General features: G+C 38.9%; 1 protein-coding gene across 1 annotated transcript in view; it reads left to right on the top strand.

The window, feature by feature from the left end:
- Nucleotides 1-5305, top strand: part of CDH2 (cadherin 2) — a 121101-nt gene extending 115796 nt beyond the window's left edge. Inside the window, exon 16 of the mRNA XM_062570245.1 lies at nt 3894-5305. Coding sequence (XP_062426229.1) covers nt 3894-4100 — 207 coding nt within the window. The 3' untranslated portion in view covers nt 4101-5305. The remainder of the gene's footprint in view (nt 1-3893) is intronic.
- Nucleotides 5306-26208: the final 20903 nt, after the last annotated feature.

The raw sequence follows: 26208 nt of genomic DNA, 5'->3' as shown, positions 1-26208 counted from the left end.
TTTGTAACATTTATAAAGTTAAGATAACACATGCAGAGCTATGAGCTTGCTGAAATAAGAAGGTTCCAGTGGTGCCTTGTAATCAAAATATGTTTTGCAGGAATAAGCAAAATGACCTCAGGGACTTTTCTTGTTTTGTCTTTTTCAATGGATAGATGAATCTCTTAATTTTAAGGGCGAGGGAAAACTCCTTTTCTTCCAGTCCAGTGTACAAACAAGTCAGTGAAGTCAGTCATGTTATTAAGAATCCTCTGTAGACATTGTTTTTCATTTTGAGTTTTTTAAAACATAACCTACAGAGTATAGAGCATAATTAACGCTTAGAATAGTCAGGATTTGCAGGACAGTTTAATTTATACCTGTTTGAAGTAGTGTCGTTAAGCCAGTTTTCAAGAACTGTCTACGCTGTCCCTAGAAATCTTAAACAAATTATATTGTGATGGAGAGCTTGTGGCTAAGAATATGTATCTAATCAATAGAGGACATAGCCTGAGGTAAATTAAATTTAAATTACAAGCTAAAGGTCTCATCCCGTGAGGACATTGAGGACCCTCAATTCTTTCTTAATAAGTGGTTATTGATACAGTGCACCTCTAAGCAGAATAGGGTCCCTTAATGTTTTCTGTTTTCTCTTGACAAATAAAAACCAATTTTTAGATTGATAAAATTTTTCTTATTTCCCTGTAGGCTCTGTTCCTTCTCTCCTCCTCATGAAGAGTATGTTGGATTTGATTAAATAGTAGGATAATGAAAATCAAAGCATTAGATCACTGATCCTGAAACATTTCATGTTAGTTCAAGATTTTGTGTTTTTTGCTTTCCTCGATTTTTGTTTTTTCCCTTGATTTGAAACAAATACATTGAGAAAACTACACAAATTGGACAATTATAACTTAAAATTAATCATCAGTCTTCAGTCAAGGCACTGTGGTATCTTCTTTCCCTCCTCCTTATCTCCTCATTAGTGAAAGAAGCCGAGACATCCTTGGAGGAGGAAGAGGGTGAAAAAATGAGATCACTGCTCAGTCTGTCCTCAGGCTCACCTTAGAGCAAAACCAGTATAAGCTGTTCTTGGCAGCTGTTTATTGCCTTTTCAGTTGTGCCAGTACAGCGGATTGTGGTGTCACCCACCAAAAGGGGGTGCTTTTCAGCAAGCTGAAAAGTGGTAACCCAAACCAAAGGGAGCCTCCTAGCAGGTTTCCCTGCCAGAGCTACCAGGCGGCAGCTCTGCCTTTAGACAGCCTGTAGAGCCAATCAGCAAAGCAGAGCACTGCACTGGCTGGGTTCAGGGAGTGTGTTCAGCAGTAGGAAGTAAAAATTGCCTAATGTTTTCTTTCTTGTATCTTAGATTGTAACTTGACAAATACATACAGCAGAAAACTTGGTTGACTAAGTTCAGTCATTATACTGTGAATCTGAGTAATTTTTAACTAATGGGTTAGGTGCAAACATCGATGTGGAGTTGAGTCAGTACCTCCATCACACAGCGTCTAGCTGTGTTTTCTGAATGAAATCGGTTATGCAGTAAACACAAATCTTTAAAACAATGAATTTGTCAGTAAAATGCTATCTTATAAGCTCAGCAACACAAAACCAGTTTTATTTTCCAATGTGACCATGCTACCAGCACCAAATTACAAAAATCCAACTTCCTCCCTGGGAGAGGAAGGGGGAAGAGGCTGCCTACCTTCGTGCCATAGGTGGCTGATACATACCAGAATTTCTACAGTGATGTGGGAAAATGTTTTGTTCAGTGATTTTTAGTAAATTAGTATCCCATGGTTGGCTTGGCAGTTCCTAGGCTAGATTTGCTGTAAGTAGTAGAGAGAAATAGCATTTCTTCTCCAAGCCATCTTTATAAATGACTTTCACACACTGGTACGAGGGACTCATACCTCAGCACTCCTTACACTCGAGCTGCATTTATTCTCCTTCACTGCTACCTGCATTCCAGAGCATGGGAGTCTGTTGCCCCAAGAAGGCTTCAGGGGTCGGACTGAAAGAGAGGATGTAAATATTGTAAGACTAATTGCTGCCTGAGAAGCAGAATTCCATCTCTGCTCTTCAGCAGAAATGAATAGGAAGCCTTAGGATTATTTGAGGCTTTGAAGTTGGACAAGCTAACCCTCCAACACAAGCTTTCTAAGAGCCTTGAGCCGTTTGTCCTTATAGTGACTGTCAGGATGGAAAATGCCAAAGAGGAAAATAATAAATACCGCCAATTATTCTGATCGGATAATTGAGAAATTATTCTTCTACTGCAGTCCATTATTAATCTGCTTGATGTTGTTGTACTACCTGAAGCAATCATTTTAAGTCCAAAATATGTTCTTGGTTTCAGGTCATAAATATGCCAGGCCTTCCCTCCCCTGAGTTGCAAAATCATTTCAGATTCATTCTGCACACGTTAAATAATTTTAGATAGAAGAAGAATAACCAAGCTTCCCTTCTACTGTTTACATGATTTATGCTATAATTAATGGATTTTGTTCTACGTGTGTTTCGGGGCGGGGAGGAAAGATGATTATCCATTTTAGTTGCATCACATTTACACTTAACAGTACATGTTTGAGAGAGTAAAACAAACCTTTCTTTAAAAGGCAGGGAGGGAGAGGGTCTTAAATATTTCCAGGGAGGTATATGAAAGCTGTTCTTTAAATAATAAAAAGAATAATAATAATAGAAAACCACATCATGTAGCACTAGTTAAAATTAATCTAAAACTAAGTGGTTCAAATTCTTTACTAAGCCGTAAAGAATTTTGGCAGACACATTATCCCTGATCAGTGGCTGCCAGCATGGAACATTCAAAGAATGTTGGAAGAGCATTACTAATCTCATAGAAGAAAATGCAAAGTTAAAAAATCCAAAATACAAGAGGGCTTGTTTTACTTTTAACTTAAGGCTTCAACCTTTTGTATTCGACTTGTAACTCTTCCCAAGGTAAGCATATATGGCCACAGAGCAATCTTCTCATATTCTACAATTAAACTTACTCTCTGGGCTTGGACCAGTGTAAGAAAACAGAGAAGAGGTTTTTGTCTTGGAGAAATGTGGTTGTTTCCCAACTTTCTCCTTGTTCAGTTTATTTTGGTTTTAATTTGGGTTACTCAGCTGTAGAGAGTAGAAATTTAAAACTAGTGAAGACCTGATATTGGTGTGTTGATAACTTGAATGCTTTCAAACAAGGAAACAAAAACAGCTGTGATCAAATATGTATTTAGTTTTGATGTCTTTTTGTGTGTGTGTGTGTGTGTGTGTCTCCTTTTTGAAGAGCAGGTGGAATCTTTTGTATGGTTAAGACAAATCACATAAGGCTTAGGGTAACATACTGTATCTTTTTCTCACAGTCTACGGAGTTGGATGAATTTTATAGGACTACCTAAATATGCCATTTGGCACATACAGATGGACTGCAGTTCAGCAATGTCAGTAGATATGTTATTGGTCATGTGAGATGGCTGTTTTAGCAAATCTATGCAAACAAACCTATTTTTCCTTCCCTGGCTGTCTAACCAGTCCTGTGCTGCCAATGCCTCAGGTTGTGAGCTATGTAACTCATACTGTATATAGTTATTTATTAGAATAGTTCCCAATGCAATGATACTCTCTTAAGGTTTTGTTATAGCTGTATGTATCGTTAAATTCATAGTGTCAAGCACTCTAATGCTGGAAACATGGCCATTCTAAAAGAAATTGAAATATGTTACTGTTGGAATTACAGAAGCACAAATCCTGCTGTCTTAGTTGGAACTGAAGTGAATTGCAGTAGAACAAGAGTTTGGTTTCCTCAGATTGTGATTGATACCTGATTGCACTGAGATATTCCAGTTACGTTTTGCCTCTCTCTCTGATATAGAACTTTATCTTTTTTCTCGCTCTCCCTATTTCAGGGACTTAAAGCAGCCGACAATGACCCCACAGCTCCACCGTATGACTCCCTCTTAGTCTTTGACTACGAAGGAAGTGGCTCCACTGCTGGATCTTTGAGCTCTCTTAACTCCTCAAGTAGTGGTGGTGAGCAAGACTATGACTACCTAAATGACTGGGGCCCACGTTTCAAGAAACTTGCTGATATGTACGGTGGAGGTGATGACTGAACTTCAAAGTGAACTTTGTTTTTGGACAAGTACAAACATTTCAACTGATATTCCCCAAAAGCATACAGAAGCTAGGCTTTAACTTTGTAGTCTACTAGCACAAGTGCTTGCTGAAGGCTTTGGCATAGGCTGCAAACCAATTTGGGCTCCGTGGAATATCAGTGATCCAATGCTGTTTGGAAAAAAAAATATTGAGCTCAGTTACACTTGAATTTTACAGTACAGAAGCACTGGGATTTTATGTGCCTTTTTGTACCTTTTTCAGATCGGAATTAGTTTTATGTTTAAGGCTTTAATGGTACTGATTTATGAAATGATGCATTAAAGAGACAAAATATGTTGGGGTGGGGAGGAGTAAGATAAATCACAATATGCTTCAACATGCTTTTGTTACATTGCATTGCTTTTATTAAAATAAGGAAATTAAAAATTAAACCCTCATGGAACAATTTTATTATCTGGGAGAGAACACCATGAGGTTGAACAATGTACATTACTTCTAGTTTTAGATGTTAGGGGATTTTTTTTTCACTAAAATTCTAAAACTTATGCAGCTGGTTGCAAATAAAGGGAGTTTTCATATCACCAGTTTGTAGCAGAATTGATTTTTTTTCATATGCTAGAATGTTAGACACATTTTGGTCTTAATCCATGTACACTTTTCTTTTTCTTTTTTTAATTTCTAGTACTTTTTCCCACTTCACTGTAAAAATGGTATGTGTACATAATGTTTTATTGGCATAGTCTGTGGAGAAGTGCATAAACTTCAGAACACGTGTATGTATTATTTGGACTATGGATTCAGGTTTTTGCATGTTTATATCTTTCGTTATGGATAAAGTATTTACAAAACAGATTGCAAACAAGTGACATTGAATCAATTGTTGAACTGTAGTTAGAGTACTCAATATTTTTTTTATTTTTATTTTTATTAATTTTTTTTTGTTTGGGGAGGGAGAAAAGTTCTTAGCACAAAAATTTTCCATAATTTGTACCAAAAAAGAAGGGGTGGGAGGGGGGAAGGGAACTGGCCTAATATTGGTGGCACGAATAAATATACAGTATGTTTTGGGGTGGGGAGGGAAGGGGGAAGGAGCTTTCAAACTGGAGAGACTTCTGAGAACAGCTTTGCCTCTGTATTGTGTACCAGAATATAAATGATACACCTCTGACCCCAACGTTCTGAATAAAATGCTAATTTTGGATCTGGTGCTTGGTTTGGCATTTTTTTTTCTACCTGAGCAGCCCTGACTACAGTAAATAAAGAGAAAAAAGTACATGAAGTGCATTTGAATATAATGAGAAATATATGTACTTTTTTAGCATTCAGTACTGCTAAGCTGAAAATGAGCTGCATATAGCAGAAAATCTGCCACAAACGTGGAAGCCAAGTGCTCTTGTGGAAGAAAAGTGATTATTGGCATTTCTGGGAATTCAAAGCTTTCGGTTCCACGGAGGTGGCTAACTCTGGCTTAATGTACATTATGTATATAACAAAGCTTGCATCATTTTTTGGCTCACTTCTATATTGACAGTTTAATGATAGTGTGATTATGGTGCTGGTCATGTAAGTAAAATGCAGATCCTGGCAGTTGTTTCCTGCTTGAACTTCCTTATGCTGAGCTAAAGACAAGCCCCTTGTTAACTTGGTCTGTGCCAGATCGTGTCCTTCAAGGGATGAGTTACAATTACAAAAGTTTCTTACAAGTCCTACCAGTCAATTAATCATTACTAGATGCATTTACATGTTACACTGATTTATTTGCAAACAAAGCAAATGTAGCAAGTACAGCAATTCTGCTGTCCTTTCATTGACTTGCAGCAATGTGCCTAGGTTTAATGTCTGCATTTACACTCATTAAGGGCCTAATTGTGAACAGTGTGAAGCTCGAAGCTCAGCAGAAACACCACATTTACCCAGTCTGTTGAGAGAACTGAAGCAGTAGGAGGGAGTCCAAGCCCCAGCACTCGTGTAGCTGCTTTCTGCAACTCGTAAGGATTGGTAGGCAGCAACATAGTCTGTGGATGATGCTCATGAAGCAATTTCAATGTTTCCTCAGCACTCAAAGCATAATTTATGTAATTATAATGTGATTACCAGAGGTGAATCCTGAAATCTAAGCTGAGGAGCTTTCTACACTGCATATGGCTTAAGACTATGAAATGAGGTATCTCTTCTTTGCTAATCTTTTCATGGGTATGTCGTCTTTCTTTTTCATGTTCCTGCTAATGCCTGTGAAAGTTCTGAGATGCAGCAAATAATCCTCTCAGATTGGATTATATCCCTCTAGTGTCATCATACCTGGCTGTTATTTATCTTGTATATTAGTGACAGTAGCTTGGTGTCGTAACAAACTAATTTTTTAGTAATGTGTGAAAAATCAGCATCTTTAAGTTATTTCTATATTAATTAGTAGTGTGGGAAAAGAGAGCAGAACACACAAATGAGGATGTGGTTGTATGTGGTTGAGTAAAGGAAGCTTTATAAGAGGCAGTATTTAATGCATGAAGGCATATTAGGTCCTGGAGAACTGGAGAGGTGCCTGAAGACCAGAAGAAAGCCAGTGTCACTCCAGTCTTCGAGAAGGGCAAGAAGGAGGACTCAGGACACTCCAGGCCGGTCCGCCTCACCTCCATCCCTGGAAAGGTGATGGAACAGCTCATTCTGGATGTCATCTCCATTCATATGGAGGAAAAGAAGGTGATCAGGAGTAGCCAGCATGGACTCACCAAGGGAAAATCCTGCTTAACCAACCTGATAGCCTTCTATGATGGTGAGACTGCCTGGGTAGATGAGGGGAGAGCAGTGGACGTTGTGTACCTTGACTTCAGCAAGGCTTCTGACACTGTCTCCCGTAACATCCTCCTAGGCAAGCTCAGGAAGTGTGGGTTAGACGAGTAGACAGTGAGGTGGATTGAGAACTGGCTGAAAGGCAGAGCTCAGAGGGTCGTCACTGGTGGTGTGGAGTCTAGTTGGAGGCCTGTGGCTAGTGGTGTCCCCCAGGGCTCGGTACTGGGTCCCATCCTGTTCAACTTCTTCATCAATGACCTGGATGAGGGGACAGAGTGCCTCCTCAGCAAGTTTGCTGATAGTACCAAGCTGGGAGGAGTGGCTGACACACCAGAGGGCTGTGCTGCCCTTCAGAGAGACCTGGACAGGCTGGAGAGTTGGGCGGAGAGGAACCTCCTGAGGTTCAACAAGGGCAAGTGCAGAGTCCTGCAGCTAGGGAGGAATAACCCCATACATTAGTACAGGCTGGGGCCTGACCTTCTGGAGAGCAGCTCTGCAGAGAAAGACCTGGGAGTGCTGGTGGATGACAGATGGACCATGAGCCAGCAATGTGCCCTTGTGGCCAAGAAGGCCAATGGTCTCCTGGGGTGCATTAGGGAGAGTGTTGCCAGCAGGTCGAGGGAGGTGATCCTGCGCCTGTCCTCAGCCCTGGGGAGGACTGTGTCCAGTTCTGGGCTGCCCAGGACAAGAAAGCCATGGAGCTACTGCAGAGAGCCCAGCGTAGGGCTACAAAGATGGTCAGAGGGCTGGAGCACCTGCCCTATGAGGAACGGCTGTGAGAGCTGGGCCTCTTCAGCCTGGGGAAGAGAAGACTGAGGGGGGATCTTATCAATGTGTAGAAGTACTTGAAGGGAGGGTGTCAAGGGGATGGGCACAAAACTCTCTTCAGTTGTCCCATGTGACAGGACAAGAGGCAATGGGCAGAAACTGAAGCACAGGAAGTTCCGCCTGACCGTGAGGGGGAATTTCTTCCCTGTGAGAGTGACCGAGCACTGGACCAGGTTGCCCAGAGAGGTTGTGGAGTCTCCTTCTCTGGAGATGTTCAAGGCCCGCCTGGATGCAACCCTAACATGCTCTAGGTGACCCTGCTGAGCAGGGAAGTTGGACTAGATGATCTCCAGAGGTCCTTTTCAACCTTACTGATTCTGTAATTCTATGATTCTAAAGTAAGCAAAAGACCATTTTTAGCACAGTGATTTTCCAGCTTCTGTTAAAATGTAGTTGTGCATTAATTACAATGCTAATTCTATTCTTATTGTTATTTGGACCCAACACGTGGGAAACACTGAATTAAATTAATTTTATTGACATCAAATGCTAAAATGTTTTTAAATGTTTTTTTTGTTGTTGTTAAAAACTTTCCAGTTTCTACTACAGCACATTTTTTTTAAATGGAGTAGATGTCATTTTCTACGAACATATAGCTCTTTTTGACAGCTTTAGGAATAATACTTAAGCATTTTGAGTATTAATATATCCATTTATCTTTGTCTTGATCAAGCAGTCTTACAGCTCTATCTGCAGCTACTTTGCAGTTCTAGCAATGGTTATCAAATTTAGCATTGTGTCTACTGAACAGAAGAAAAGGTAAATCTTTTAGGGGCATTTCAGTGCTTTCACAAATATATATATATATATGTTGAACTGATCTTGTTTCATTACATTTCAGGTCTATTCCCATTCTAGAAATGCGGAACCAGATTTTGTTTCTATATTATATGCTTGAATCTCCTAGAGAGGAATGCACTGAAACAAGGAGGATGGCCAGCCTCTAGACCCTTTAGGTAGGAAATTCTGGCAGCCTGTTTTGGAGATGGGATTGGGCAGTGACTGATAAATAAAATTTCTGCCTTGCAAACACTGTATCCAAGGGAGGTTACTTGCACAAAATAAGGCCTTTGGAGCTTTCCCATCTTGGCTTTTCACAGTTCATATTTCCCTTCAGTAACAGTCCCTCATAGTGTAGATCTCTATGAGTTTCAGTGGCTGGAAAGGTGAGGAGGAGAATATCTTTTGGGAATAAACATTTTAAGTGGATACATGTGGCTGGATCCACTTTCCTATGTTTACTCTGAGACTTCCAAGTTTTGGTGAAAGATGTATTACTTGCCCAATAACTGTCTATTCTTGCCACGTTCCCTCCAAGTATTTGCACTAAAATCTGAGTACTTACCTACTAATTTTATTGGTGATGATGTAGTTTCTGGCTGTGCTGTGGCACTGTTACAGTCTGGCTGTAGAGCTCACTTCTGAATGCAAAAATCTGATGCAAATCAGATTGATAGGGCAGGCTACTTGACTGCCTTTATAAAATGTTAATAAATTAATGTAAATTTTAAATGGAGGATGTTTAATTTCACATCTGAATTGCACTGGTTTGCAGACAGAAGATTCTTCTCAGTTGCAAACAAAAACATTTTAGATAGCCACTTATTTCTTTTGTGCCAAAGTAGCAATGTTGCTGCTTCTTGGGAATTCTGTTTGTTCATATGGAACACTGGAATCCTACCAAATCCCTGACTTTAAAAGACATTTAAATTTGTCCTCCTATGATGCCATTCACCTTGACACACAAAGGAATATGTTTGACCGGTCTGCAGTCATTCAGGATGTCACAGGTAACCCACTGCCATTCTTACTCCCACCTTCCTAAGGCGTCTTTCTTCCAGCGGTGGCAGCATGGTTTTGGAGACTGATCTTTATATATTGAAATGCAAAAGTAAAGTACCTGACTGCTGTATTCAAAACAGACCTGTTGACTGAGTCAGTAGTAACTATTCAAATAAAATATAGCAAAGTCACTCAAATGCGCTAACACTTAGTCCACAATGGTATATTTTATATAAGTTGTTTTTGTCATTCAACCGGAGCTGATCTAGGTTGGTGTAATTTCTTTTCTCTTTCCATTTTCGTTACTGGCCCCGATACATTGGTTCTGTAGGCCAGGATCCTTCCTATGAGTTGCACTAAAGCATAGGATAATTGTCCTTTACTTGTTACAGAAAAAAAGCAAATAATAAGGAATTTCCCTTTTACCTTTAAAGCCCAGCTGAGAAACAGAAAAGGAGAAGAGTAGTTAAGGAAAATGTGCCAAATGGTTTCTGCAGAGAATTAAGGCCCCAGTCATACAGACAGGGAAAGAGCATCCCCTTCCTTTGGGACCATTTGGCCAGTCAATGCAAGGCACTCTCCACCAACACGCTGCTTCCGTTTTGGCCAAATAGCTTGCTTGATCTAATACAGAACTTAAAGATGACTTTTCTCTGGAGCTCCCAGTGTAACAGTGCTGCTTTCCATGTTGGGGTACATTTCGCTACTAGGCTTTCCCAGTTTTCCCTCCCAGTTCCCCTAGATGCCAAATCTCAAATCAGACTCCACATATTCTTCAATTTACAGCCCTGCAGAATCAAAGTCTCAGTTTTGTTTTGCTTCTGTTGTCTTGCTGAGGATAGCACATAGCAATAATCAGGAAGACTTGTCTTCCTTTTCAAAGTTCAGTATCCCAAACAGTCTTTTTCTCTCCCCACCGACTCCTGTAGATTCCTAGAACATCTAAAAATGCAGTAATTGCCTGTAATACGGTTGCTGCTTATAATCTGACTTCTCTGCTGTTCTGATTTCCCTGTCACTGAAGAGCATGCATTAATGTTGCAGTGACAGCACGAAGATGCAAACCCCATAGAGGTCTCTGGAAAGAGCAATCATGGTGAGGTGGTGACCGTGTGCACTCTGAACTGCTATGTAGCTTCAACTGCAGAGAATGCTCGTTATATAATGCATATATATATGTGCATAATGAACTGTTGGCGCTTAGAAGATCCAAGAAGAGTCACAGCCTCTTGCCCCTCTTCCCTGAGCATACAAAAACCACCCGCATTTTCCTCGGCAGTGCACAACCTCAAGCTTGCAGGCATTTGCACAACTCTTTCCTCCGAAGCTTCCCTTTTCACCTTTTTAATCTGAGGCTACCTGGATAACATCTTCATTATTTTCTCATGGCTTGTATCTTTTTCCTTGACCTCTCCCATGGCTAAAGACTGATTTTTATAAAGTTATTTAGAATCATTTGTTTCTTGTTAACCAAGGAAATTCTCTCAGGTTTATGAATTATTGTTGTCATTTGCTGCTATTTTCCACTTCCAGTGTATTTATAAAACCCTTTTGGTTTGGATTAACAAATTCAGTTTTCCTAGTTCTCATGCCTCTTGGCAAGCCTGAGAGAATTTCTGGTTTCTCCTTCCCCCTTTTCAGCTTCTATAACCAATTCCTTTACTACTGTTTTCAGACCTTGGTTAGTCTTCTGTAACTAAACTAAATGGTTAATCTCTTCTTCCTGGAAGGAACTGAATTATTTTGCTGCTAGTGGAAACATTCCTGTTGACTTTGTACTTTCCTGTGTGGCACCCACGAAAAAACAATGCACTGTTCAAAACTGCTTAAATTTATTCTTATTCCTCAGAATGTTTTTTCTCTTGTGAGGCTATTTTTTTATATACTAATGCATTTGTAAACCTCATGGTGGCATGCATTTATGTAATTTAGTGAAACCACCTTCAAGTTGTTCACCGTCTCCTGCAGAGCCTAAATACTGATTCTGAAAGCAACATATTTCGCTCTGGGTATGAATAATGAATAGTAGCATTGTGCAAATTATTTTTGTACTCCTGTCTCTGAAGATAAAATTTGTTGATGTGGTATGGTTATATATAGATAGACAGATCTGTAGACCCACCTCTTCTGTGTTCGATGTTACAGAAGTTTGATTATTACATTACATTTGTTATCTGCAGTACTGCAGGGTGAGCTTATAAAAATCCAGCTGTCTCTGTGCTCCATAAATCAAAAGTAATGGCCAGATAATCAAAATTATGTTCCAATTCTAGAACATTCATTACTGGTGGCATTGTATAAAGCAGATATAAAAACAAGAAGAGTTTTTGCGCTAGGATAATTAGAGGGAATTACACTAAAAACATAGAATCATTATTGATATGTTTTGACTGGAAGCTAATAAAGAGCATTTTTCTTAGCCAGGTTATTTTAAGATAAACTGCAGAAATAAACAAAAATGAATCTTTTAACCTAAAGTAGTCAGAAAATGAGATCCCAACTATCTTTTGGAGAAATTATTTTTTTTTCTCATTTGAGCAGAAGCAAGACAACCAAGAAAAATGACCAAAAATGTAAAACTTATCCTTAAAAACCTCCTCATGGATTCACAGAGGTAGCTTCAAAGACCTGCTCTGTTGTCATGCCTAGGTTCAGATGCAAAGCTCCTGAAGTCAATGGAGACACTCCTTTGAATATCATGAATGTCCTCAAAGCAGTATTCAATTTAGAAAAACATCTGTAATATTCCTGCAGCAATATATGGTACTATATGAAGCTAAACAGCCTTAAATAACTATGATGTTATTTGTTATTAAGTTGTTTTGAATTGGCAGTTGTCTTCTCTTTTATTGAATAATTTTTAATGAATTTAAGTTTATTAAAACTCATTATATTCACTAAGGCACTGTCTTTGCCTAATTCTGATGCATACTGTAATGCCAGGTGACCCTGTATAAACGAGCTTTTACAGAAACCTACTTCTAGACTGAATATTTGGAAGAGAATTTTGATGGTGATTTTGTTGGTTGATGGTCTCAGTAAAGACTAGACACGCAGACCTTCAGTAACTGTCACGAGAATATCAGGCTGGCTGCCATTCCAGAGCAGAGAGCAAAGATCACTCCATAGAATTACATTTCACTACTGCTTCAGTCATATGAATAGTAATAAATAAGTATACGGTAAAACAGTGCTAGGTCACCAGCTGTGTGTTGCATATGTATTTATTGTAGGTCTGTATACTGTAATCCCTAATCATTCAATACAGTTGCACAGTGATGGTGGATACTACATCAGACTTCCCTGGAAATCATCACAAGGACATTTGTTCCTCCTAGTTCACATGGATATGTTGTTCTTGCACAAATTCGCACAGCATACTGCTGGGGGGTGGGGGGGCGGGATTTTCTCCACTACTGAAAATTCTTACAAGTTTTAAGAGTGTTAACTTTTGTTACTTAAAAATATCAGTGTGGGGGATCCCCCACAAGAAAAGTGTTTGTGAATTTAATAGAGAACATAATGAAATTAGAGTAGAAAAGTGCAAGTTATAATCACACACTGTTGGCAAGAGTATTTAAATTTGCCTATTGAAGACAGTTAAAGAGATCCTTCATGAATCTTCTTGTGATCTTTTTTAATTATAAATTCGCTATGAAAGGGGTATTATATTGGAACTAGAGAAATAGATAAGGAATGGACACTTCTTCTGTGTTCATGAAGATTTGGGATTTGTGACCCCTCAGTGAAAATGAAATTGCTAATGTCAACCCATCTCTGGCAGACAGCATCTCATATTGATTTTATGCATAATTCAGCACAATTGACAGCCTTTTCAGGACAAGCTGGAGACTGATACGTTAGGGAAGCTAAATTGCTTCTCCCTTCAGCAAAAGAGAGTCCCTTGAGGCCACAAGTTATGTTTACTGGAGAGCCAGTTGAGACTGTGAAGAAGCAGTATCATGCCTGATGTGAGGATACTCACCGTGCAATAGTGGCAGGGTCAAAAACTGCCTCCGCTGAAATTGTTTTTGTCATATGCAACAAACCCTTTTCCTTCCTCTGTCCTGTCTCAAACGTAGTAAAAGAAATTAGAGTTCCTTCCCCATATTTAGTTTTGCATATGGAGTACCAGAGATACTGTCTGCGTTGTTGGCTCACATGCCATCCACAGCAAGTCCAATAAGCAGAAAAGAAGCTCTGACAGGGCAAATAGCATGCTTTCCTTACTGCTCACTAACTGTGTACTCAGACAAATGAGCTGCTGCAGGATAAACTGGATTTAGAACTGAAGCAGGTGCATTTCTTTAAATGTCTGAGTGTGAGCTTCCACTTTCAGCGGTTCCCAGAGGGACATGGCAGGATCTCTCCAGAGAAAGAGCAAATGCACAAGCACTGCTGAGGAAGTAGCTGCTCGCCCACACCCTCGTTCCCACCACAGAAATTTGTGTATCAGCCCCTAGTGCCATCTGAACAACTCCTTGTAGCATGCCAGCGGTAGGAAAGGAGCAACTGCTTCTCGTCTGGTGTTATGCAGGCCCCTGAGTTGCTCAGCTGCTGAGCTGCATCGGAGTGAGTGCTTTGTCCGATCCATCTGCTGCACGTGGCATTGGCCAATACTGGCTGTTTTAGAAGGAGATTTAAGCGAGTGAGTGGGTAGGAATAGTGAATTAATAGCCTTGAAGATACTTTTTTTTTTTTCTTAACCCTCTCATTAAAAATTGTATTCTCCAAGAAGTAAACTATCTGCCAAAGAGCTAGTGAAGAGTTTTCATCACGGTGCCTGGCTTGTCCATACAGATGCCCAGTCTTTTCGCTGCCACAAACCTCTTCTAAGATCAGACTGGAAAATGGAGGAAAATTCTGTTCCTGAACTGGGTGTCCCGAGAATTGCCACTTTGATGTATATTTTTATTATTTTTAAAAGTAGCAAAAATATCTCTTGTTTAGGTATAGTAATATTTGAAACTCAGTGTTCTATCTTGTGTTCCACTTTTTGTTTATGTGACTCAGATGAATATAGACAATTCCTTGAATATATACAAAATTCAATATATGTAACAAACTGTTCTTGCAGCTTAATCAGATAATTAGAGGTTTTGTCACTGTCTTATCCTGCTTGATATAATGTACTTTGACTGACAATATGGCAGCTTATCTCCAGTAAATTTAACAGACTGTTTGCAAGCTGCAAGTTGAGTTTAATTTTTCAAGCTGCAAGTTGAGTTTAATTGGGTGTCCGGAGATTTACTATGAGCAAGGTAATAATCTCAGAACAACAGCAAGAGGCAACATCTTTTCACTGTTGTCAGTATTGTAAATAAAGACTAATTTTCCAGTGGGCTCACTCTTTCTCCAGTGATCAGGTCTACCAAAGAGATATAAAGTGATCCCATATTTAGAAATGAAATAATTGCTGCAGATTCTGTGAGATACAAACACCTAAGCGATCTGAGTGGCCCTGTGTATGAATTGCGTGGGAGGGAACTGAGAAAGGAGAGTTACATTTTGAAATAACAACATGAATTTTATTGAAACAGCAATGAGTTGTTTGCCCTTTTATTTAGCCTTTATGACAGCAAATAGAAATGATTTGGCTTGCCAGTCAGACCTAGAAATGGGGAGGGGAAAAACAACCCCAAAATCTGAGTGCAATTTTGAGTCAAACGATGTTTGGATCAAACTCAATGCAATTTATTTTTATGTACCGTCCTCCATACAGAGTACTGCTAAGCAGTTTACAGGGAGAGTCAATCATAAGAAGTTAAAGGGAAAAGGAAGGTTTTAAAAGCAAGATTAATTCCACAGCTCAGAGGAATTTTGGAGATTTTATTGCAGTTCTGAGGGGAACGAGAAAAGTTCCAGGTAAAACACTATCTTCTCTGTTTTTTGGTATCCAAAATATTGCATTCACTTGTGTCAGAAAATGGCATATTCCTGTTAATGGCACCACCTCTGAATGGCTCATTTGGTGAGAAGTTGGCCCATGGTGTTTTCCCATCGCAGATCTGTTCCAGTTCAGCTCTCCATAACGGCCACATGGAGTTCTTGCCATAAGTAGTAAACATTACTGCTGAGATACAGCTTCATGCAGTAAATACATGCTTTTCTCTCTTGGTATTTTGTAAGATCTGGTATTCTGAAAATAGGATCAATTTTGTCCATTTTGAAGTTGAATTAAAAAAGAATTAACAGAGTACTGTGATAGTATTCTGATTATATTGATATGTATAGACACACACATATAGAATATAATATTTAGAATTTCATAGATGGATAGATTCCCCTACCTCTGTTCAGTTATGTGTAGCTATTGAAACAGTTCAGATTAGTCTAATTTATACTAGCTGAGAATTTTGCCTAGTTTACTTGTTTTATGTTTATAGATATTGTTGAGTAGTTCTGAATGTGTGTTTTCAGTGACACAGGATGTAGAAGGGACTCCAGCCCCCAGATGAGTGGTACCCATGTATTCAGCATTCCCCAGGCTGACTGCTCCTCCAGACACTCACAGGCACTGCGAATCACAGATTGCTTTCCAGATGTCCACAGCACTCCAGACAGAATTTTTGCCTCCTGGCCTCACTTCTTGAATTTCCCATCTGAGACTGTCCTTTTTTTTTTAATCCCTATTGCTTGGTATTACAGTCACTGAGAGGGCTTTGTCTCACCATCTTACACTGACTGCTCAACTGACTGCTCAACCTGGAATACACCTCAGAAAGTGGAAATTGGTCAAAATCTCCCCACATTATTTTTCTGGCTTCCCGTGACACAGAATAGCCCCAAAGTTCCCAAGCTGCACATTAGTGGACAGTAACTGCCAGCTTAAAAGTGTAACTGAACCAATCATTTGCTTCTGTTCAGATTCTTCAAATTCTTCCAATATTTGTGTATATGAAGTGTTCAGACACAGAGTCTGATCCAGGAGTGTTGTCCCAACAGAAAGATTGGCTCCTACCAGCCTGGGAGATGTTCATTCACATTCAGGAAGAGGAAGGAGGTGTAAAGTAATAGGGGCCAATTACAGTCCACCTGTAAACAGAAAGAAAAGGAAAGGGAACAGATCTAAGGTGTACAAGGTAAGAGATCTACATCAAGGTTGGGTGCCTCCTTTAGATAACACTTGCAGGAGAGGAAGCAGCTTTCTACACTCCACCCCAATTAGGTGTTTTATTTCAGCATATAAATTGAAAAATGCTTTATTCTATGTGACCAGAAACATAAAATGATTTATTCTGACTGGTCAGAAACATATAGAAAAACACTGTGATAGAAAAGTAGTGGTCTAGTTCACAGAAGAGACAAAAAGAAGAAGCCAGGCACTTTTTTTGGATGCAAATGATATGAAACACCTTTGTCTTGCATTCATTAAAGATTTGAGTCTAGGAAGCACTGACTCTAGAAGATGCTATGCCTCAAGCTCCGTTTGAGAATAAAGTACACTGTGATTCCACTTATCACTCTTCTACATGGCAACTCTTTGACCACACAGCTTTTACAGAAATGTAACTTCAATAGCATTGCTATTAATGCTCATCAGCATGAGGTAAGAGCTAGGCCCCTGACTGTCCATCTAAGGGACTCTAGATTTAAATAACGTGTGCTCCTATGTTGCAACACTTGCGGGTAATTATAACATTGGCTTCTGGATATGAAATCTCTTCCTAGTTCAGGCATTTTTTGTCCTCATCTAACCTGCCCTTCAGCCTGAAGTCAACACAACCTTTTTTTTATTCTCACATTTTAACTTAAAAATTCAAGTGTCTATTACAGAATGTTGTGCTCTTGGCTGACAAAGTGGTAGACTGTGCAATCAAAGAAGAGTTTATGGTGAACTTTGTGGTTCAGAAACTTCAGAAATCTGCCTCTGCCTCATGTGTTTTGTGGCTACCTAGATCTTCTCATAAGGCCAAAGATAGACAAATAAAAACAAGATACCTCCATTCACTTTTACTACCTATTTACTGATGTTTCTACTTTGCTGCTGCCTATGAATTGATTTGTTTTTCACTCTTTGGTCAGGTTTGACTAAACTTCTAGCTTTACCTGATGCATCTAATTAAAATATGTCTTTAGGAAGCTGGTAGGATTGTGCATTACTTATTCAGGAGACCAATTCTTCCTGGTTTAGCCAGAAAACTAGGCACCCATGAACCAGTTCTTGTTTACAGCCTACTACTTTTCTCTTAAGATTCAGCCCACTGTATCTTGATATCAACAGTGGGAAATAAGATTTCTAATATTTTTGAAGGTGTCCTTGATATTTACTGCGTTCCAAGCTGAGTATTCCTTAATAGTACAAAAATAAAGCTTATAACCACTAATATTTGAAAGGGAATATCACTGCATTTTGAAGTTTTCAAAACGTGTGTAGACACGCTGCACTCCTTAGCTTTTTCAGTTCTATATGGCATGTATAGTGAAATACCCTGAGAATTTTGCAAACTCAAGGATTTTAAGGAGCTGAGGCCAAAAAAAAAAAAAAAAAAAAAAAAAAAAAGCTGATGAAACAGAACCAGGGGATTGAATAGGTTTAAAGAATAGCAAGTGGTTTAGAGCTGTAATGAGGAAAACAAGCCTCTGGTTCAAAAGCAAGTGCTTTCTTGTCCATTTACAGGATAATCAATATCTCATCCTAAAACACCTGTGAGCAGATATTAAAAAGAAAGAATGCTTTATTGTAGAAAAACTTTGCTGACCAAGCACAAGTTCCATCAAAAATGGAAGCATAAATAACTGTGGAATATTGATAATGATGCTTATAGAAAAAGAGCTGAATAAACAGCACTGAATAAAATGTGAGATGGCATTTTATCCTTCTGTTTTCTTGTAAAGCTCTGTGCTAGCAGATATGAACAGTGTCCATCTCTAGCATCTGATCAGGACTCTTCCTCAGTCAGCCTTTTTTGTTTTCCTGCCTTATTTTAAGCATAATTTTCAGATTGATAAATATGCGCCTCAGACATAACATTAGCAGAGCTTGGATTCTGAATTATTGATAGATTCTTTTTAGGGTGCAGAAACAATTTAGGCCCCCAAAATGAACAATTATCTTTTTCAGTACAAGGACCCAACAGTGCTTCCATTTCACCCCCTGTGTAAAATTAGGTTTAAATTCACAGTAATGATAAAAGAGAGTGAATTGTTCACATCTGGAGAGTTTTTGTGTTGAAAGTTCCAGTTAGACTCTATAATACATGTACTAGCTTACACCAAGCATCTAACTCTACTTTCAGTAGATCAAGATACCCTTTCTTCACAGCTTCTTCACAGAGCACTGGTCAATCTGCTTTTCTGTTCTGTGAGACAAGGCTCACATTCCACGCTAACACTCCTAAAAAAAATCAATAAATTAATATCACAGATTTTCTGGAAGAAAGTTTGTCTCTGACTAGCTCAATGACACTACTGTTAGAGAGTGTTCTGCCTGCTACTTGTAGGTTACTCAGGGAGGGACAACTTTATTGCTAACAGGAAAAGTCAACGCGCTGATTCAAAGATACCAAACTCTGTGCATGACTGGACCCTGGACACCACGACGAAAGAGCAGGCTGGTGATCTGCCAACCAGCAGCTTGATCCATGTTTCTTACACAGTGCTCCTTTCCTGCACTGTTTATCATATGTGATCATCAGTGAAAACAGCTGCTAAAGTTCTTTCCAACCTACTTGGTGTCTATAACATAAAGCTGACAATGTGCCTGACTGTGACATGTAGCTGGGTGGAGGTGAGATGTCTGTGCTGGTGCGTTTACTCTAACAACAGGTCACCTGACAAATATGAGAAGAACAAATTTCTGAAAGAGACCTGGGTGACTACTGAGTCTTAAAAGCAACAGGTCTTAAGCAGTTTGCTCTAAGGAATATTTTCAGCCCAAGCCTCTTACAGTGCCATTACTGTTATATATTGTATCTACGGGTTTTAAATAGGCTAGTAGCAAAGTCTTGGACAAACCTGAATTGCAAAATTAGAAAAAAATATGTATTTTGGATTTTCTAAGACTTGAACAGGACTATGTTTTGGAAGACTTTAGGTTTTCACTTGAGTGGATAAGGAGATAGGTATGTTAGCGAAGAGATACTGCGTATCCTGAACCACTGGGAAGACAGTTTGCAAGCTTGCATACCTGATTCAAAGCATTATAGTCTGTTACAGAAACAAAGAGAATATACAGCAATACTGTTGATGCTTCCAAATAATTTAGCAATTTATGTATCTGCATTCAGAAGCTGTACATGCATACTGTGTGTGAAGCCATACAGACTGTGTTACTGCACAGGCTTTGCAGCTATCCAACTTCAGTGGGAACAAGAGGTCAGCAGAGCATTCTAAATAAGTATTTTTGTCACCTCTTGCTTGATAACTAAAGGGTAAACAGACATGATATCATCATTAATCTTTGAATGGCAAGGTTCTCAGCTGCATGGAGCTGACAGCATGCTGCTTAGGTGATAGGGCAGAAGAAGAGCAATGACAAATGGAGCACAAGGTGATATTTTGATTGATCATTTGCCTAGGAGCTTATTGATGGGGCTTGAGAACTTTCTAGCTTCCATTGTGGTCTTTTATTTCCACTTCTACTTTTGGAGATGATGATATGATGCAGAGACAAAGCTACAGATTCTTGAACAGGAAGATTTATATTCCTGCAGCAGCTCTGGGGAGAAATATGGACAGAAGAGAGTGCTGAACAGTACAGCAAGCCTTTGAAGACTCTAAGAAATGAGTCGTTGCAAATACAATAAACTAACTAAGTTCTATAAGAAATATAGTGAAACTATCACTGAGCACTGCTTCCCACGGGCAACCCACTGTCTTAAATAAGCACTTAAATAATCCCCATGCGGATTTTGGTACAATTTTATCTGACCTTTATTTAGAGATCACCAACAGGGCAATTGATTATGGTTGGTCAACCTATGTGAATTGGTTCTAACCTAGAATCAATTCTCTTTATTTCTTTGCCCACGTTGTTCCTCCTCCTTTGTAAAAATACAAAGTTATCCTTTTAGCTTTCTTTTTTTTTTTTTTTTTTTTTTTTTTTTTTTTTGTCAAAATCTACTGCATTTTTCTGTCCTCCTGTGGTTATTGGTCTTTTGTTTTGTTCTCCCCGAAGCTTTTTTAGACAGCCTCTTATACTTAGAGTTTTTTCTTTGTGTGAATTGGCTTTTAAAAACAAGATTTCTATCCCAAAAGTCAAACCAATACCTACTAAAAAAAATGCAGGACTACATTCACTACCTGGGCCTACTACTACATCTATTACTACAGTTTCAAGTGTCTTCCTCTAGCACTGCTTCCCTGTCTGGGCTAAGAGTTGAATCCATTTGAGATATATCGGTAGCAAGACTGATAGAGATAGATAAGAGATTTCATTACTCAATGCCCAATCTTGCCTCTTAGAGCCTTCAAGATGTTTACTGTTGAAAAAGGACTGCAAGATCAAATGAGTCAAACTGAACTTGTAGACACAAGTTGTGCATGACCTACCAAGTCTGCCTCTGCCTAGCTTTCCCTACCTTTAAAAGAAAAAAAAATGGTGCTCCAATATCAAACATTTTGAGAACATTAATAAATTACTGCTGACAACCATAGCCATCACAGACAAAAAGATCAGTCAAAAGGTGAAAGACTATGGAGTAATATTTCCTCACCTCTAATTCATACTTTTAAAGAAGAAGGACATATGCAGCTGCTTTGTTGTCAAAGAATATGAAGGGAAGATTTGGAAGGTATTTTTTTTTTCCTCCTACTTCTAGCATATGCCTTAACCATGCTTTTGACTTTTCCAGAGTAGAGGGAATAAAAGAGGGGGAGGAGGGGTAGGGAAGAGGCAAAATTGTCTTCCTTTCTAAGATGCAGTCTGAAGTGGTTATAGAAATATTGATGTTAGCTCTACATATTTTTGAAGATAAGACATGTTCATATCAATCAAAACAGTACAGTAGTAACAGAGTGAATTTGCTTCAGGTAGTTCTGCTTGCAGAATCTGATGGTGCACTCTGATATGCTTGCTCTATTGTAGATGGTCCCTAATGTCACAGATGATACAGCTTTTTTCCTACTCAGCCATCACAGACACAAGGGAGAGGGGCTCTCTTCCACTGCAAGTGTCTCTAACATCAATATAACAGATCTTCCAAAGACCATCCTTTTCCTGAGGGCCTACATCCTCTTCTATTTTAGCTCTGTCTTACGAACTGGTGAGTAAATTTTCTTATGCTTTGTTTTTTTAAATTTAATGACTAATGTGCAGCACATGCTGATTCCAAGTAAGTAGCACCTTGGGAACTAATCCTTAAAAAAAAAAAAAAAAAAAAAAAAAAAAAAAAGAAGAAGAAGAAGAAGAAGAAGAAAGAAGAAGAAGATGGTGCACATCTACTGATGGAACAGGGAAGCAAATAGGGGTTTTGGAACTGTGGCAAGAACTGCCCAAAGAAGTGAAAGCACCACACAAGTGCCAGGTGGGAAGTGCCACAATTAGTCCTCTGCAGGAACAGCGCTGTGCGAGAGGGGTGGAAAAACTGCAGTCTTGTGCTTTCTGAGCTGCTCTTAACTTGCTAACTTGTTAACTGCACCTAGCGCAGCCGCTGGTAGACTTAGTAAGCTGTTTCCACTGATAGTAATATTAACAATTGCACTGCCTCCAGTAAAAATACGGCTGGGGTCGACAATGAGAATTTTTGAAAATCTTGCCTTAGAAAGTATCATTCTGAAGTACTTAATTTTGGCAATAAGAAAAGGTGTACTTTGGAGATGAACAGTATTTATTTCAATCTCTTTGGGCTGGAAATGTCTAAAACTGAAGCACTGCTAATTTTATGACAACAGATTCATGATTACTTATTTCTAGGTTAACTATAAAACACCAGGAGAATTTTGATAGCCTCATTTTTCTGCCTTCAATAAAACAGAAAACAGAAATGAACACATATTTTAACTTCATTTCTTACTTTAAAAAACATGTTTATTCTAGTTTTTCAGCTTTGGGGGCAACAATTTTGGCAAGTTCTGGCTGTATACGAATTGTTTTGCATTTTACTGTTTAGCATAAGGCAAATGGAGAGATAGCTTTTGTCTATAGTTAGTGATGGTGGACAGACAACAGTTGCCCTAGAAAGCAGTTTGTTGAGGATTGTATGTGTGTGATAAATGTTAACTGTTCTTTTGGAAGCAATCTCTCTGTATCCATCATAAGCAGTGCTGGTCATTCTCCAAGGTTTGAATATTTAACAGCTTGGTAATGGGACTGGTACAGAGCCATGCTATCCTAGATTGACTGTTTCTTGGCTTGGAGGTGATAGATTGCAGCCTTGCAATATAGGATCCATCCTCTCTCATGCACAGCTAAAATTCTATGAGGAAGGAGTTATGGGCCATTGTCACTTGTGATGAAGAGTGGCAAGTTCAGATGGCCCAGATGGCCCAGATGGCAGCATGTGTAACTAGTGGCATGGAGAGTCTGTCAACTCATAGTTGGGGAGCTCTGAAGTGCCTTCAGATACCGTGTGCAAATTAGCAGCTAACCATATAAAGGTATAAATCAAGGATTAACTTTGGAAAGAGTCTGGGATGCACTCAAAGAAGTATTTTGAGACACAGGGAAGGTCAATAGGGCCTATTTTCAAGAAGTGTCATGCATTCAGCAGATATAGGGAGGCCTCATCACTATCTAGGTACATCTAAGAGTGTGTTCAACACCAAATTTAGAAAATGAGGCTTTTGCATGACATGCAGCTACACTCTTACAGACTGCTTATACCTTCCCACCTGAAAGCTGCTCTTTGGAGTGTTATTTTATCACTTCCTCCCAGCAGCTGTGTGAATGCCACAGTCTGATATTCTAGCACAGAGGAAAGGACTATTAGAAGAGATGATGTAGAGCACACTAGTCACTCAGTGTATAAATATGTCAGCAATGGAGTGCATTGAAGATTATCTGTCTGGAAAGAGTCCTAAGAACAAGCAGAGCTACTCATTGGTCTGCAGGTCCTCACAAAGCTCTCAGTCAAGTCAAAAAGTGCTCGTCAAGACATTGCTAAACAAAATGTTATGTCTTTGGCATACGGACCTGGGAATGAACTATGTGAAGTGGAAAAGGTTACAAAAGCTAGCTGTTTCTAGCCTCAATATGAAATGACTCATGAACTTTTAGTAGGGAGACAGCTAGAGCTAGCCTGTAACATGCTTGACACTTGTAGATAGAGCCCAGATTGTGACGGCCATTCTAAAATGCTGTAACATATATTAATAAACTTTAAGTGTAGCAAAACTACAATAATCCATACTACTTGTGTCATCCATACAATGGCTGCTTATGGCACCAGAGAAATTGCAGTAAATATGGTAAGTTTGCCAAGGTGTTCAGATTTAATGTCCACATTATTCTCAGCTCTCAGACTTACACAAAAACACTATATATGGCAAAAGGTAAATAGATACAATGCACTAAAAAGTGCTCATGAGCATCTCTAAGAGGAATCCAGGCCAAATCCAGGATTCATTAGGTGTGATCTTGATTAACACCCATAGCCAAATTCACAGCAAAGGTAGCTATAACAAACTTTTCTGTCTAATTCTAACTAAAATTTATAGGCTTTATTATTACTGTAACAAAATGTTCAAGCTCCTCAGGAATAACAAAGAAATATGTTTTAGCATAACAGTCACCTATGATTTGTATTGAACCCCTAACTAATTTGCTGGCAGTCAAGAAGGGAATATCTGTGAAGAAGACAATTTGAACTTCACAGCTAGAAGCTTTTGGCATAGGAGGAGTACTTTGCTGACTGCTCTTGTTTTTGGAAAATTTATGGTAAGGTATGTGCATCAGATAATAAAGCTGATCATATGTTATTAAGGTCATTGTAATAAAAATTAAGTCAGAAGGAAAGACAGGCTTCTTTACAAGACTTTCTCAGCCACCTACCCAATTAAAACTAGAGTAGTTAAAAATTCAGTTTGATCCTAGAACTTTAATTATACTATTGATCCCTCTTTATCTATGTCATTATTGTGTTTTGGGTTCACTTTTGTCTGGTCTTTTTTACCTGACCTGCTAGTTATCACGTTTAACTTTTGCATGAAAGACAGAACCAAACCTGTGCCCTTTAGTACAGCTACAGACAGCATATGTAGCATTAAAGTGGCCATCATTTTGCTGATTATGTCATGTGTAGGTAGTAAAATGTAGAAATTTCCCCTATCTTAAATCTCTATTCCCTAAGTCAACACAAGATGGAATAGGAAACCAAAACAGACAGATAAATTCTATCTAACCTTTGTGATGGAAAACTATACTAAATTACAGAAATGACATCACAAGAATGAAAATGGCAAGGGAATAACTGAAAAAAAAATCTAGTCCAATTAGTTAAAGTATATGTTTCTGAGAACTATTTCAATATTTCACATTTTCAGCATAAAGAAGTCTCTGTTAAACATCCAGATCACTGGCGTAATAGCACACATTTTGTGACTTATTTGATACATCCTTTAGCAGACCAGGGAGGATGAAAACTGTCATAGATAGTTTGATGAGACTTTCATGGCATGTAGAAGAAATTAGAAAACAAAGCCAATTTAAGAACAATTCTCTTCCTCCTAACATATCAAACAGGGCCTGAAATGATTCTCTTTAAATTCAGTGAAAAAGCTCCATTACCTTTAATGAGTTGCATCAAGTTCCCACTGTGATAGTCACTAAAATGTCAATATTTACAGTTGTCACCAAGAAACATCAAACTGTTGGGAACACTCCTCTTTTTATAACGCACAACTAGCTCTTCTTGGTTAATAGTACATGGTAAATATAAGGAATAGCAGTCATAGTAGATATAACAAAATATTTGATGAAATCCAGGCACTGAAATCCACAGCGCTTTTCACTTCTGAGGCACTCAAAATGCAATAGCTCTATAGTGGCACAGCAAGTAACTCCCCAAACAACCTGCATTAGATAAAATTAAATCTACATCAGTGACTGGAATAACAGACTGTTGTTGCAGCGCCAGTGTTGAGTGCTTGGAAGAAGAAAGAATCTGAGCTGCACCATGCCATTTATTTTCCATAAGCACCTTGTCTTTGTCTTGGCATTCTTGCATCTGCAGGAGCTCGTTATCCCTGGAAAATATTCTGTTCCATTGATAATTCTCTCTTAATCATTTCTGTTCTTTGAGTAGCCACTACTTTAACGATTTTTCGTTATGTGATGTAATTTTCATCACTGAAGCTCCTTTGACTTTCACTGGCTGGAGTGGATTTTTTTATTAATCCTTGTAAGTACCAACCATAGGAGTACCAGCTGTACCGAGTGAACAACGTGGTGGAGTTCTGATGGCTGCAATAGGATGATCACTGTGCAGAGCCACTGCTTGGGAATCAAGTGGTTTGTATTTCAACAGGGACAACAGAAATCCCAGGGCTCGGTGGAAATGAATAGATTTAGGCTTTTCCTACATACTGTTCTACATAATAGGAACTTTCACTTAAAAAAATAGAAGAAGAAAAAAGAAAAGAAAAAGAGCTTCTAGCTCCTCCAACTGCAAAAATAGTTTTCGCTAAGTAAATCCCACCACTGCTGTTTTGTTGAGTCTGCAGCCAGACAGACTGAAACAATGGCACCCAAAGAGCTCACAACTCCCCTGTTGCATCTTAATGGGCTGTTTGTTAACTTCAAAGCTGACCATTTAAATGCTAACATTA

Source organism: Rhea pennata, chromosome 2 (genome assembly GCF_028389875.1).
Source record: "Rhea pennata isolate bPtePen1 chromosome 2, bPtePen1.pri, whole genome shotgun sequence".
NCBI lineage: Eukaryota > Metazoa > Chordata > Aves > Rheiformes > Rheidae > Rhea > Rhea pennata.
Note: the sequence above shows the minus strand (reverse complement) of the source record. Positions and strands in the feature narration are given on the sequence as shown.